The 16,073-nt window shown below is 34.0% G+C and overlaps 1 protein-coding gene across 8 annotated transcripts in view; it reads right to left on the bottom strand.

Annotated features, from left to right (window-relative positions):
• The window catches only part of CDH18 (cadherin 18), a 903,322-nt gene that overhangs the window by 223,187 nt on the left and 664,062 nt on the right, over positions 1 to 16,073 (bottom strand). For all 8 annotated transcript variants that reach the window (XM_070245958.1, XM_023625812.2, XM_070245959.1 and 5 more), the window contains one exon: positions 13,404 to 13,698. In XM_070245958.1, coding sequence (XP_070102059.1) covers positions 13,404 to 13,698 — 295 coding nt within the window. The remainder of the gene's footprint in view (positions 1 to 13,403; positions 13,699 to 16,073) is intronic.

Here is a 16,073-nt window from a genome sequence, read left to right as displayed (position 1 = left end):
TGCCAACTAGGTAAATACAATTTTAATAGCTGCATGACATTCCACATTGTTTATTGATGCAGATTTAGATTCTCCTAGTAGTGTTACTTTATACTGCTGCATAACAATTGGGTAAAACAAAAGCCATCACATATTCTTATATTTGTGTTTGTTTGTTTGTTCCTTGCTATACACATGTGATGCTGTGATAAGCTTCCAGAGCAGTGTCCCCTTCTGAAGGGGCACAACTTTTCCAATATTCCATGGCACTTCAGTGTAACACAGCAGTGGAAGATTTAAAGAGATCATTTAGCTCGTGAAGGAGAAAAAGGTCTAGACTGACCTTCACAGAGCTCTCCCCCTCCAATGTATGGGAGAAAGAAAATATTTCCCATTTACTAAGGTGGGAAATGAAATGTAGCTGAGAGAAACTCACTGGGTCTCAAGAGAACCTGCAATTAAGACAGATGGCAGGAGGCCAGGACTATCAAGCACTGACCACTGAAAACCAGTGGGAACAACATCTCAAAGATGACAGCAGGAATCTATGAGGCCCTGACATTGCTCCTTCTCACTGGGCCACCTCTTTCCCCCTGGGCTGCTCCCTTCACCTGATTGCTGTTCCACCACTCTGTACCTGACTCCTACAAAATGGAGAAAACTAAAAATCGTGTCTCAAAAAAGAAAGTCAAACTCCACAATAGAATTAGAAATCAAGTTCAATTAAAAGTTGAATTTATTGCAAATCGAAGCTTTTAGAAGGAAATTTAGGCAGCATATACTCAATATAGTGATTTTACACTTAAAAATCTTCTTCAACTTATAAAACTTCACAATAATTTCAATTTATGAAATTTTAATAAAATACAGGGGCAATAGCATAGACCAGCTCATATTATCAGTGATAATTGAGTAACAGTAAGTATCTATTATGAGACTTTTGGTTTGACCTATTTCTTGAGTAGGAAAGAAAAAAAGAAAGAAACAACAACACAACAAAGGTGGTCATTATTTGGATGAATTTATATAAAATGTTAGTAAACTTTTGCCAATAATAAAAATGATTTTAATAAGTAAATAATTATATCCATGTGTTTATATAACAAAAATCAGGAAAAATATCACATGGAATAATTGTTCTGGGCCTCTATGAAAAGTATATATAATTTGTGCTTATTTTATATGTATTTTATTTATTTATTGACTATTATGTTTGCAATATTTTTTAGGTACACTGTGAAGAAATGAAATAAAAAAAATTTAAGGCAACTACAGACCAGTAAAATATCAGTAAAACTTCAAAGTAATGTATAATGCAAGGTGGTAAGTGATAAAGGAATAAGCCCAGGATGCTCTAAGATCGCTAGAAGTAGGAATTTTAAGTTACATTTGTTTTTTAAAAAGCCATTATCTCCATCAAGAGAAGTGTTAAGTTCCAAAGTCAATTGACATATCTGAATGTTCCACTGGTTACTATGAAAATTTCACCTATTACACTTTTTACAACTATGTAAACATATCTAGAACTGCCAAAACTCTGATCGGTTTGCTTTGTATTCAAATTTCCTGCACTGAGGGGTAATGTATACACCCTCATGTATGTATGGAAATCATTCTTTGTATACACTTTTTTAAAAACACGATGTGCAGAATTAAGTTTTAGGAATTGGGTCCAGCTTATGGTGAAAGAATTTATCTATTCCAGTGAAGTATTTTCTATTATGAATTGATGGGTTTTATTGGGGAATTCCAAGTCCAGTCTACTTTCATAAAAAGTAAAAGGAGAAACTAAGGAATCAGCAGTAGCATAAAATGTAATCTGGTGGATCACATCAATTATTAAATAAAGGTGAGAGACTAGATTGGTTCATGTGACTTTTCTGGAATTTACAATTAATTTAATTATGTACAGGAAAATAAAATTAACCACTACCCCATGAATCAATAATGCATTTTTACCAGTTATCAGAACAATGACGTTCAAAAAATGTTCTGTTGTTAGTGTTGTCCAGTAGATTCTGACTCTGTGAACAGCACAGTGGAAGCCTGCCCAGTCTTTTAGTGCCATCATCTCACCTTCTGGCGCTACATTAGACAATGCTCCACTGCTAAACATAAGGTTTTCATGGCCAATTTTTTCAGAAGTGGGTGGCCAGGTCCTTCTTCCTAGTCTGTCTTAGTCTGGAAGCTCTGCTGAAACCTGTCCACCATGAGTGACCCTGGTGGTATTTAACATATTGGTGGCATACGTTTCATCAACACAGTAACACACAGCACCCACAGTACGACAATCCACAGATGGATAACGTGGTTCCCTAACCCGGAAATGAACCCGTGAGGTGGTGGTGAGAATGCTGAATCTTAAGCACTAGACCACCAGGGCAGCCTTCAAAAAATTAAGAGGCTATATTTTAACAAAAATTTTCCCTCAGACAAAATTGTAGGTCAAAAGGGTCTATATGCAATTATTCAATAAATATTTACAAAACAGCTTTTCAAGTGATGTGGTTACAATTATAGAATATAGCAAAAATAAAGTAGTAGAACTCCTGAGCCTCCTCTTAAACCCTTAAATATTCTGCTTTCACACTCTTGAAATGCTGCCCTAAGAATGCATATGAAATATTTTCTCCCACTCCACAGATCTCCTTTTCATTTTGTTGATGGTTTCCTTTACTGTTCAGAAGTCTTTTATTTGTTGTAGTCCCACTTGTTTATTTTTGCCTTTGTTGCATTTGCTTTTAGTGTCAAATCCAAAAAATCACAGCCAAGACCAATGATGTTGGCAGTTAGTTGTAAGGCTAAAGCTACTGGTTGAATGAATAGGCTAATAGTTTCATCAGGGAGATTACCCCCTGTGTTTTCTCCATGAGTTTTACAATTTTAGGTCTTACGTTCAATTCTTTAATCTGTTTTGAGTCAATATTTTGTGTATGGTGTAAATAGTGGTCCAGTTTCATTCTTTTGCATATCAGTGTCCAGTTTTCCCAAAACAATTTATTGAAGAGACTGTCCTTTCCCAATTATATATTCTTGGTTTCTTTCTCAACAATTAATTGACTATACATGCACAGTTTACTTCTGGGCTCTATATTCTGTTCCATCCATCTAGCTCTCTGTTTTTATGCCAATACCATATTGTTTTAATTACTATAGCTTTGTAATATAGCTTGCAATCAGGAAGGGTGATGCCTCCAGCTGTGTTCTTCTTTCTCAAGATTTCTTCAGTTTTTGGGGTCTTTTCTCATTCCATACAAATTTTAGGATTGATTTTTCTATTTCTGAAGAATACGTCCTTGAAATTTTGACAGAGATTGCATTGAATTTGTAGATTGCTTTATGCAGTACGGACATTTTCACAATATTAATTCTTCCAATCCATGAACACAGAATATCTTTCCATTTATTTATGTCTTCTTCAATTTCTTTCATCAATGCCTTATAGTTTTCAGTGTACAGATTTTTCACCTCTTTAGTTAAATTTATTCCTAAATATCTTATTCTTTTCGATGCTATTGTTTGTGGGATTGTTTCCTTAATTTCTCTTTCTGGCAGTTCATTGTAAAATGGATGATGTTTTGAGCCACTAAGTTGTGGACTAGTTTGTTGCAAAATGATAGCTCACTAACACCAAAAAAAAAGCTATGGGAAGATGAGAATAAAAAAGTTATGAAACTTGGAAATTTTTGTCCAATATATGATTCATTGGTTATCGTATGTGACTCCTCATAGGCATTCTAATTTACCCTGTAGAATTGTAGTGTCAGCCTCACTTTATTAAAATGATCTCATTCTGAAGATTATGCCGCAGAGTAATGATTTTAAAATGGCTACTAGAATCCTGGAAGACAGCCAGGGTGAAGGTCCCAAGATGTTTGGGCAGAAATAAATCAGTCCCCCAACAAGCAGCACAATAAAGTAAGGACAGCTGGTGTCTCTTCTTGTTGCTTTGCAACAAAGAACACAGCAGCAAATAGAAACGGGCCTGAGGTTAGAGATTGGAGGGGAACAAAGAACATATGTAAAAGACAAAGGGAGTTTTAATACATCTCCAAAGATAAGGAATCTTGCAGAGCTTGAGTCATACAGTAAAACTTCATATCCTATTTCTTATATGCCAAACTGTTTCAGTACTTCACTGAAGTAACAGTTTATAAATTATATACTCATGATTTCCATAAAATGCAATATTTTCTTTCAATAAATTAAAAACCATTATTTTAATCTGTCATAATTTTTAAAATGCTTTTAAATAATGTTTAGTTGTAGGTATATTTTATTACTATTCAAAAGAGAATAGGTAGAGATTTATATACTTTCTTATCAACATATTTCTGTGAAAAATAAAAAAGATGTGAAATTTATTTTCAAGCAAATTGGATTGTGACCTGGTGTGGTTTTCTTTGAAACATTTTCTAGATATAAATTAATTTTTTGAAAATTTAAAGTGACTGCAATACAACCAAATTTAAAATTTGTACTAAAAACTCCTGATTCCAGGGGAAAGCAAGACTATAATTGCTGAAGTTTGGGTATACTTATAAACAAATAAAGAGAAAAAATTACTCATTGTTTTAAAGAAAAGAGATTTATCAACACACATAATTTAAAGAAACCCCTTTACCAGCTTTTCTATGATAACAATATATCAGTGTAATCTTGCTAACTGTCTTAAGACTCTTACAATGCCTTTCCACCTGAGAATGGCAATGCAGTTTACAAATACAACTTTATTCCTCCTATCTTCATTTCTAAAATGTCACACATGCATTTGAAGGTTGATTCCCAAAACAAGTATAGTTTCATCTCATGGTTATTTTCTTCTTTGCGCCATGACAGTTAACATTATTAACTTTTCATTTCATATTCTTAAGTCTCAGTTTTCAAAAACTTAGACATTTAATATAGTTATAAAACCAAGTTAAAGAAGTACTTCTATAGGATAATTTGTAGGAAGTGGTAAAGTCATCAAGGTTGGAATGATAATGTAGTGCATACCACAGAAAAGCAAATATTAAATGTGCAGTGATAAAATGCATACAAGTCTCTTCATGGGCCTATTCAGGTTACATTTGCCCTTCATAATATTATAATGTTATTCTGTCCACAAATGTTCCCTTTCTTGAATTTGGTCACATTTTTAGGTAGGTTAAAAAACATCAAAATGACAGCCAGCAGCTTTAACAGATGCCCATCATAATTCAAATAGTCTGTTTCAATATATGCTATAAAAACTGGCATATTTTCTTTTAAAAATGAGAGCCATAATGCCTCTCAAGTAGCCACATCACTGCTCTTCTATCTGTGAGTACAATAATCTAACTTTGTTTAGTGGTTTTCCTGGCTGTTTTCATAATATCATGCATTTGAATATGGTAAGTAATATTTAAACATAAAAATGTTTAAATGGGCAAATAGTTTGGGGTCATAAAATGTATGGCATGAGGATTTTAACACTATGGGATTCTCTTTGGAAGTGACTCTAAATGTAACAAATATCATTTCTCCGATCCACATTTCTACTTTGAAACGTTTTCATTCTTTTATCTAGCATGTTTCCTACAGCAGTGGCTCTCCATTGAGGGCAATTTTGCCCCTCAGAGAGCATTCGGCAATGTCTGAAGACATCAAATATGGCGCTAATGGGAGGGATGCCACTGGCATCTACTGGGTGTAATCCAGGGATGCTGCTAAACATGCTACAATACACAGCACAGCCCATAAAACAAAGAATTATTTAGTCCAAAACTTCATAATGGCAAGGTTGAAAAGCCCTGCCCTAGGGAGATATGAGTCCTTAGATAATAACTGAAATTACATGATGTAAATCAAAGAGATAAAGAAAAACCTTATATTGAAACATGCATCTAAAATTATTTCAGTTTATTTTGTATCTTTCTTTATTAAAACATCCAGAATGCCACAGATTTTGCTGATTATTACCCACTGACAGAAATATACAACCACATTATGCTTTTCACACTGGCAATATAGCACACAACAAGCCCTTGGAGGGCTCCATGACCATTACTTAGCACAGTGGATATACAAAAAACAATAATTTGATACAAACTTGCTCACCCAGGAAGTCTCTGGTGGTGCCTTCTTTGCCTTCCCTGTATTCTCATTGCACATTTTGCTAAGCTCTACAGAGAATTCATCATTTGCACAATGATCCTGCTTATTCACTCTTAACACACACCCACCGCCCCCCCCCCCATACACACATACACACCCACACAAACCCCTAAGTCAACTATAAACCCACAGGGAAGAGAGAAATATTTTTCATCATTGTATCCTCTATGTGGAATGCCCATTTTTTTCCTTGTCTGACAAATCCCAGTAAGATTCAATGTAATTCAGTTTAAGATTCAATGAGGACATCTTCTCTAATCTGTACGCTGGGCTTCCTGTCCAACTTTACGGTTCCTCTATTTTTTGCTTATCAAACAGCATTCTGACATTTTCTGTTTATATGTCCTCAGCATGCTCAAATTAGGGGCCTTGTTTTATTACTGGCCACTATCACAGTTCTCAGCACATGAAATACCTTCACTCTCTCCCTCTCTCAGAAAGAATTAGAGAAATATAAGGAGATAGATTTTTTTAAATGACTGGATGAGTCAAAATCCAATTAATGAGTATATGGTAAAAAGAATGATCTTATTAGACACTACATGGTGATAAAATTTTGTCATCACCTATCTACACTATTGTTAGCCTTTATTAGTATTAAAAACTGATGTGGCTTTAAGTTAAGCATAAATATTGTTAAAAATTTCTTCGCTTATTCTGACAAATCTCCATTTTACTTTTCATCATTTCATAAATAACATGTGTATACATTATTTTAGTAAAGAATGTATTTCTCTCATACCAGATAAAGCTGTAACCCATTTCTTTAGACTGACATTTACCCATGTGCATGTGTGTGCATGTTTCCTTCAGGTGTTTCCTGTGTATGTGCATGTGTATTCTGCAACACATCTTTACTTTCTAACATAATTTGGAACTCTTCCACAAGGATTTCTGAAAACTTCTTTCTCACTAAAATAATATAGATCTTTGTATGTCAACATAAATAGTTTGAATTCATTCATTTTAAGGCTGCTTAGGGTTCCTGTATATGTTTGAAGAATCATTTATTTGAAAACTTCCTTATCAGTGTACTTTAAGTGTTTCAATTTTTCACTACTATGAACAATTCTTCAATGGGCAACCTTTTACATACACCTTTGCATATCCATGTCAGTCCATCTATAGAATAGTTTTCTAAAATAGAGATTGTTCAACAAAAGAACATGTTCTTTTTAAAATTTTGATAGATATTGCCAGATTCCCCTCCAAAAACTATGAAAATTCACCTTTCCACTAAGCATTCCGCACACTAACAATCTTGTGAATCATCAAACTTCCACACTTGGTAGGTGAAATTGGTATCTCCTTCTTCTTTGTGGTTTCTAGTAATTTAGAGTAGTGAAATTTGAGGGGTTCCCTGTATAATTAACATGGGTCTATTTTTCCTGTGAATTTCCTGCTAATGTAATTTCCCCATGTTTATTTGGTTGTAGTGTATTTTTTCTTATTATTAAAAATAGCTCCTTATATAATAAAAATTAGTCCTTTGTCAGCCCTGTATGTTTCTAAGTATTTCAATTTATCTTTCCTCTTAGTAGATTTAGCGTAATTATTTGACATCTATATTTTCAAATGTTTATTCATTTAAATTTATGTCATTTCTTATTGGTTATTGTATTCATATCTTACATTAAAAAGTCCTTCACTACACTTGTTTGTTTTGTTTTTTTAGTGGTTGTGTATTTATTCAAGGATTGGAAGTTTCCGTTTTTATAGTCTAATCATGGATTTGTTTACCATTTACTTTGTCCTTAAGTGGAGGGAAAAATACACTAACTCTCATTGTCCCACATCATGACCACACCTGGTCCTCCATCTGAACTCCACTCCTTAGCTCAGTTAACGGGCTACTTTCCACTCCAGAAAGTGGCCCTAGACTATTTCATTTGCCTCATTGTCCACACTATCTGTGTCATGAAGACTTTTCAGAGATTTTTCAAAGATTTCAAATCTTTACAAAGGTTTTGGTACATATACCTTTCTGGAACCTGCCTATTGTCTTTCTCCACACTATCTTTGATATATATATTTTGGGATTGTGAGAAGGATTTTCTTTGCAAAAGCTGTTTCTGTTGGACTCCCTGGGAATTAGATTCTAGTATTAATAAATGGCTACTCCCTCACTTCCAGGCAGTTGCAGATCAATTTTCCTCTTTATGGTATGTAGTCATCCCAAAATCCTGTCTCTTAAACAAAAGGAACAATATAAGAATATCAAATCTAGTCTAATAAATCAAGAAGGAACCCTCACCACTGGCTCAGTAAACTGAATGGATTCTGAAACATCCAGTTTTTTGGTTAAAATTATTCCACAAATAACTTGATCCAGATTTTAAATTTTTAACTATATTAAAAACTGGGAACTCAAAAGCTGAATCTCTGCCTAGCTTAGACATATTTTCCAGTTGCTCTTCTTACTAACCATACGATCTTGGGCAAATTACTTGATTCTATGTATCAGTTTCATCCTCTGTAAAACAAGGACAATCATAATACTGCCCTCATGATGATACAAACATGAAATGATTGCAAACGGCATGCAGTGCCTGGCACATAGTTAGTACTCAATAAATACTCGTTGGAGCTATTTCAGTGATGATTATCCCAAATGCTGTAGTATTCTATAGTCTCAGACTCTGGCAAAACTAACTGGTTGTTTTGTGGCAATCAATTTTAAATTTTCTATAGAACTCAAAGTCTACATTCAAAAGGTCCAATGTCCTTTTATCCGCTGATCAGCACCTGTATGGATACAATTGATTCTACAGTTGCCAGGAAGCAAGACTTCGATTTCTGAAATCAACGGTCAGCTACATCACAGGCAGAAAGGAAAACTGCTGCCATAGCAAAATTGTCCAGCATCACAATTATCCAGTGGAAAGGAAAGGAGTGAAGGTTTCCTTTATCATTCCCACATCAAGGCACTTAATGGAAAATGGCATCACTGTTTCTTATCTGATGCTGAAACTTTTCTCACTATTCCTTTGGATTCAGCATTAGGTTCAGTTCGTTGGTTACTTGGTCCATGTTAAAACATAGAATTTGTCTAAGTACCAATTCAGACTCAGTGTAACTGTATGTATCTGAAATCCAACTAAAGAGCTTAAATAGAGAGCTTTACTTTCTTAAGAAAGCTCTTGAGATCGGCAGGACAGGGCTGGAGCATCAGTTCTGTGACAGGATTATTCTCCCAGGCCCTTTTATCTTTCTGCTTCATCTCCCTTTTCAAGAGGCTCTCATCCTTATGATTGTAATTGGTTGCTGCATTTCCATACCACATCTGCATTTAGGCAACAAGAAAGGAAAATGGCAATGGGTGAAATATGCCAAGTGTGTCTTTCTCTCAGGATATCTATATCTTTCCTGGAAGCTCCACTCCATTGGCCTACACATAACATCCTACCATCTAGAATTACATCACATGGCTATTCTTAGATGGAAGTAAGTGGTAGGAGGTAAACAGTTAACACTGCATCGTATCACTGAACAAAACTGAGTTCTCTTAGTAACACAGAAGAGGAGGTTGAATGTTAGTTACATAATTAACGGTGTCCACCTAAAGGGAAGAAGCACGATCTTACCCTTTGTAGCAAATGCCACATTTTTGTGCATATGTGTATAGTCAGCAGGGCTGTCAGAACACTCACCACCCTAGATCAGCAGATGCCTTGTCTATCAGGACTAGAGTGCAATCCTCCAATTGTTCCTCCTGCTTCCACCCTCATCCCTGAAATACCTTACAATGGAGGTTGGTGAATTTTTTCTGTCAAGGCAATATAGTAAATATTTTAGGCTTTGTGAGCCATAAACTCTTGGTTGCAACTACTCAACTCTGCCTTTGCAGTGCTCAAACTATCAGAGCTAATATTTAAACAAATGGGTATGGCTTTGTTCCAGTAAAACGTTATCTACAAAAACAGACAGCAGGCTGGATTTGTCTATCCTGCCATTATTCACTGGTCCCTCCTCTACAATATTACTAGTTTTTGTGTTTGTTTTTCTGCTGAGGAAGTTTTACTCTGAGCTAACATCCATTGCCAATTTTCCTCTATTTTGTATGTGGGTCACCACCACAGCATGGCTTCACAAGCCATGTATAGGTCTGTGCCTGGGATCTGAACCTGCGAATCCGGGCCACTGAAACGAAGCACACAGAACTTTAACCACTCAGCCACAGGGCCAGCCCCACAATATTACTAGTTTTTTTGTTTGTTTGTTTCTAAACTTATAGTCAATGCAAATATCACTCATCCTTGAGCACACAATGTAAAGTGAATTTCTCCTTCCACTAAGTTTCATATCACCTTTTATACATTCATATTACAATATGCATTAGATGCTATTATGATGTTCTTTTTCCAAAATAGAGTTCCCATACACACACAATTTCTAATGTTCATCCTAAAGCTTGCCACACTCTTTCAACAGAATCATGCCTAAAACTAAAATAGTAGAGGGATTTAAAGCCTACTCTGCTTTGTCCTTTTTCTCTACTCTTTCAAGTATTAAATATTTCTCCCTCACTCACACACGTCACTGTAAAAGAATTTAAGAATACCTAGGTATTGCTCATCCCCATCCTCCTCTCCAAGCCCTAGATGAGGAATTTAAAATGTCTTGACTTGTTCCCAAGTCCTCAAACTACAGCCTTTGCTGCAATAATTCCTTTATGCTTCATGATTCTTAGACTGTGCAGTATCCTTTAGCATCCTCAAAGTACCCATTTAGATTTAACTGTGTTCACACACATGCAAATATTTCAGTCTGCATGTCTGATAACTCTTTTCCTCTTTGTGTCATTTTCTTTGGCTTTTCCATCTCTTTTCTGATTCACTTCAACTACTTTCAATTTCAACTATTTTCTCAAATATTTTTCTAGGTAAGGTCGGTGGATGATATACTTTCTGAATCTTTCTCCAAATATTACTTTCACCCTGACAAATGAATCATGTTTTGATTGAACAAAGGATTTGGGTTTCAGACTTTTCTCTGTAGGCTGTAAATGGTATTCAACTGTCGACCAGATTCCAATATTTCAAGTGATAAATATGACATGAATATATTTTTTCCTTGGTCGGTAATTTAAAAACTCTGAGTGGTAGTAAAATTTTCTCTTTATATTTAGGCTTTAGGAACTTTGCCAGGATTTACCTAAGTTTTATTCTTATTTGATTAACCCCTTCTGGAATTCAGAAAATCTATTAAATTTGTAAATTCAGTATCTTCTTCACCTCAAGGAAAAAATACTATTGTTTTCTCCTTCATCTTCTCTTTTTTGCTCTCTGGGAACATATGTTATTCAAATGATAGCTCTAATGAACACATCCTCCAAGTTTCATCTTTTTTCCCATCATTTCCATATTTTTGCTCTCTCATTTTTAGTTATCTCTTCCAGTCTGGTATGTTCTCAAGTTCCAGGACAATAATTTGGGTTTTATCAGTGACCATTCATGCTTTAGTCCATATACTGATTTTTTATTGTTTACTTATTTGTAGAAAACGTGGCTGTGAGTTACAGAAATCTCCTTGTAGTGCTCTTAAAACACGAGTGCTCTTTTTATGTACTGTTCAATACACTGTCTTTCTGGGTAATGGTTGCTCAACAGCAATCCATGTTTTTCACTCTCTGGTGCTCTGCCCCCTATTGTTGTGGTGGTTTTCCTTGTGCTCCTTGGGGTTCCTACATAGCTTCTGGAAGTACCTTACCAGTGACATCCTCAAAAATGGTGGCTTCATAGAGCTCTTTGCTTTTGTCAGACAGAAGTGTACTGGCAGATGGGCGGTCAGTCCTTTGACAATGCGCTAAGAGGAAGTCTGTTCTAGAGTTTCCACACAAACTCTCACCAGCCAGCATTAACAGTGTTGAGCTCTTCAGTCTCCTGTTAGCTTTCCTTAGAGACCAATGAGCTTGAGTTACTTTTGGGCCTCTCCACAGCTCTCTGAGGCTGGTCCTTGTGTTCTCCTCTGGTCCAGAGGGAGCCAGTTTGGTAACTGCTTTCTCTCCTGAGATTCTGGTCAAGAAGAACTTAGTCTCCCTTTCTAACGTGTCCCCAGCTGTTTCAGGAACTATCTGCCTAGTTCAAGAGAACTAAAATGGGATGGAGTTGGGAGGGGAAGAAACTATAATCTTCCATTGAAAAACCATATGTATATGAGACGAAGGATGCTGACTAAACATATTGTAGTAATCATTTCACAATATACAAAAGTTACTATGCTGTACACCTTAAACATATACCGTGCTATATGTTAATCATATCTCAATAAGCTGGAAAAATTTTCCCAAATTAAAAAATAACCAACCTGATGTATATGATTACACAAAGTGATATTACTAATGACTAAAATAACCTTAATTTAAAATAATATGCATATATATATAGTAAACTTAAATATATAACATCTTTGTTCAAAAAATGTGTTCTAAATTCAAGCTTAGAGTCTCACAGAGATAGTCAAAAAATTATCATAGTGGAAATTTATTTTAATTACATTTAAAAATTCATCATATGAGATAAAAATAAAAGAAATGACTAGACCGCAGAAATCTGTGAATGGTGGGACAGCCCCATATCACCAGAGTGACTGGAAACCTAGATCATAATTTATCAACTGCAGTGTAGGCTTTGCATGCAGGACAACCTGGAGTCAATTTCTTCTCAGTCATTTTCTAGACAAGTGAATTCAGAAAACTTACTTAAGTATTTTATGCCAGTTTTTTATATCTTTAAGTAGTATTCAAAATACTTCATAGAGTTGTATATTTTAAAATGTTATGCAAATGCTTAGGAGTACCTGAAAATTTTATTGATGAATGTAGCTATTACTTGTACTATTAGTACTATTATAATTTTGTCATAAACTGCAAATTTAAAAGACGTAGCAAGAGATTTCAGGCATTATACTGTTTTTCTTCATCTATGCAAGTTGTCGCCTTGAATGTGGCAGTATGATCTTAACAATATACATGAAGAATTTATGTGGTCAAAGAATCTTGTCAATTAAGCAAGAATTGCAAGTCTTTTCCCATTTATCTTAGTTTTTTCTTAAGATTAAACCATTACTTACACTTGTACAGTTAGAAATTCATTTTAATAAATGTTATAACAGCTAGACCCAATATTCTTTAACACATAAAGCCACATGAAATTATTAAAATATTTTGGAACATCTTGAAATTCCCCCCACCACACACACACACACAATTCAAAACTGGTCTTCAAAAGATGATTTTTGGGTCCTCAAAAATAAGACTGCCAAAGTATAAAAACGATTGCCCTTACCCATGTCTGACATTTCTGGCACAGTAACGATATATGGTCCATCTGTAAACTTTGGAGCGTTGTCATTAATGTCTTGCACTTTGATGATAAACTCAGATTCAGGTTCAAGAGGCTTGTTTGTCCGCCGGTCAATAGCCTGGGCATGAAGCACATAGTGGGTTTTCTGTTCTCTGTCTAGGCTTTTCGTTGAGTGGATGTCACCTGTGGTATCATCAATGATAAATATAGTCCCTGCACCTTCTCCAGTAAGGATGTACTTGACAGATCCATCACCTTTGTCAGAATTGGAGTGCAGCTGTAAAATACAAATGGAACAATTTAAGATGCAATTATATTCCAATCTCACGTGGTGTTCTCTGAAAATTCCATATCTATAATTTAATACGTAGTTTGATTACGACTTTTCTTCTCTCCACAGTATTCTGTGTGTTACTAGGATCATTTATTTTTCTGAAGTTTTCCTCCACTTGGTATTAATATGGATATTATTAATAATTTTCATCATTATCTATAGAAGAGATCCAATTTGGTTTAAGAGAAATTAATAAACAATACTTATTTTAAAAAAACAATCCTTGAGGTCATTCTACTAAATCAACATTTTACTAACTATACAGAATAGAATTGGGAAAAGAAATTACCAGTAAATCATTGCTGCCTTCCATACCTGTAGGAATAATGTTTTATGTTTTTTTAACTTAATTGTTCACATTCTATTTCAACCTTAAATTTAGAAAAACAAATAAGATAGGACAAATTGAGATCAAAATTAATTACTAAAATTTCCACAATAGAGGCACTTATTCGTTAAAGAGGCATTAATTTATTAATTTGAAAAAATAAAAAGAATACTTTCGACATCGATTGTTTAGATTTAGAATTAAAAGAATATACTGCTTGTGGTAGAATATTTGCATTCTTTAGAGATTATGAAAATTTAACTTAAACAGTAGTGATGGATTTAATCAATGTCAGTCTTAATTTTTAATTAAGATACACTAGTAAATTCTCACTTATTAAAGCTAAAATGATTGAATACTCTTTGAACAGATATTAGAAAAGTAATATTTCAGCAGAAAAGAGGTCTTCAATAAGAAAGATAAATAATATATTAAGATAATCATAAACTACTTTTTTTTCATTTAAACTTCAGTAAATGCTTTTAAACAGTGTATTGCTCGTACTTAACACTCTACTATAACTTGTGACATCAATATTGAGTTAAACATTTCCAGGAATGTCACTACTACACAGTAGCAACAACTGTAGCATTTTCTCAAATTGCAAACATGTATTTGAAGAATTGTACTTCCCAAGAGATCTGAACACTTATCTTTCATATGAAACCTTTCTGGTCACAAAACCTCAGCTACTCCCCTTTTGCTCATTTCTGACACCTGGAAACATTGAAAAAATATAACTTTGTTCACATAGCATTTTGGTTTCTTGCCCATAGTAAAGTGAACATTTTCAAGGTTTATTTTGAAGTCTCTGAAGTCTTAGAAGACATTTTTAAAAAGATAAAAATATAAAAAAAGATAATACACTATGAAAGAAGGACTATTTTTAATGGGAAAAATAAAGGCAACTGAAACATAAATGATAGTATAACAGGAATAATTTTACTTCTTTAGTGAAAACACAAAATCTAAACAGGGAGAAAATTCTGATGAGAATCACTCAGCAAGATTCAACAAATTAAATCATTTCAAAACTACTTTTTTTAGAGTTCTTATAAAAAGGAGTAAAAATATTAGCAAAACAAGAAAAACATAGCCTTTAAATGTGTACACTTTGTTAGTAAATTAACTAGTAAATGCAGAATGCAGAATGAGTTATGTGGAGACGGTTGTATGCACATATGAAAATGTATTTATTTATTTATGTCTCTTGACATATCATTTTAGCATCTAGAAGTAAAGATTTATCATTTATGAAGCAGACACCTACAAAATATCGACACAGCCTGTTTCATATTCTTCAACATTGCTTCAATACATAACCAAAGCATAGCAAAGTAAAGAAACAAATTCACCGAGCAAAGGTTTCTAAAACCTTTTCTGGAACAGTTCCTATTAAATTAGCAGATGGTAAGATAGATTTACCAGCTACTGCTATATTATATACAAATTATAAATCTGTATAAATAAACTGATAAAAAACAGTTTTGAGGAAAGTACTATGCCTTCTAACAACTAATTTCAGAAAGATGTGACAATTGACACACCTTCAGGATATATTTGCATACTCTTCTATGTTTTTAATGAGGTTAATTTGATATGATTTAGTTTTGGATTAAAGATTTGTATAACAAATAGTTAATTATATTTAAAGAAGAAAGGGCTTATATATGTAGACCAGCAACAGAAGTACGTAAATAGTAAAGTTGCCAATCTAATTCATCTAGAAAAAGATTATATACTCTATGCTTTATACAGATACTGGTTAAGTAATTCAGATTTTAAAAATGCCAGTAATTTTATTGCTTTATATTTTAAGACCTGAATCTGTTTCCTATTTATAAAGGTTTTAGAATTAATAAATCACTTAGGTTAAGTATTTTAGAAGTTATGTCCAATTTGAAAATAGATGTGCAATACAACCAGTGAAATGTAATTTAGCAGTGTTTATATTTTTGGATAACATAGTAAAAGTTACATCAAAATATTA

The sequence above is a fragment of the Equus caballus genome, chromosome 21 (assembly GCF_041296265.1).
Source record: "Equus caballus isolate H_3958 breed thoroughbred chromosome 21, TB-T2T, whole genome shotgun sequence".
NCBI lineage: Eukaryota > Metazoa > Chordata > Mammalia > Perissodactyla > Equidae > Equus > Equus caballus.
Note: the sequence above shows the minus strand (reverse complement) of the source record. Positions and strands in the feature narration are given on the sequence as shown.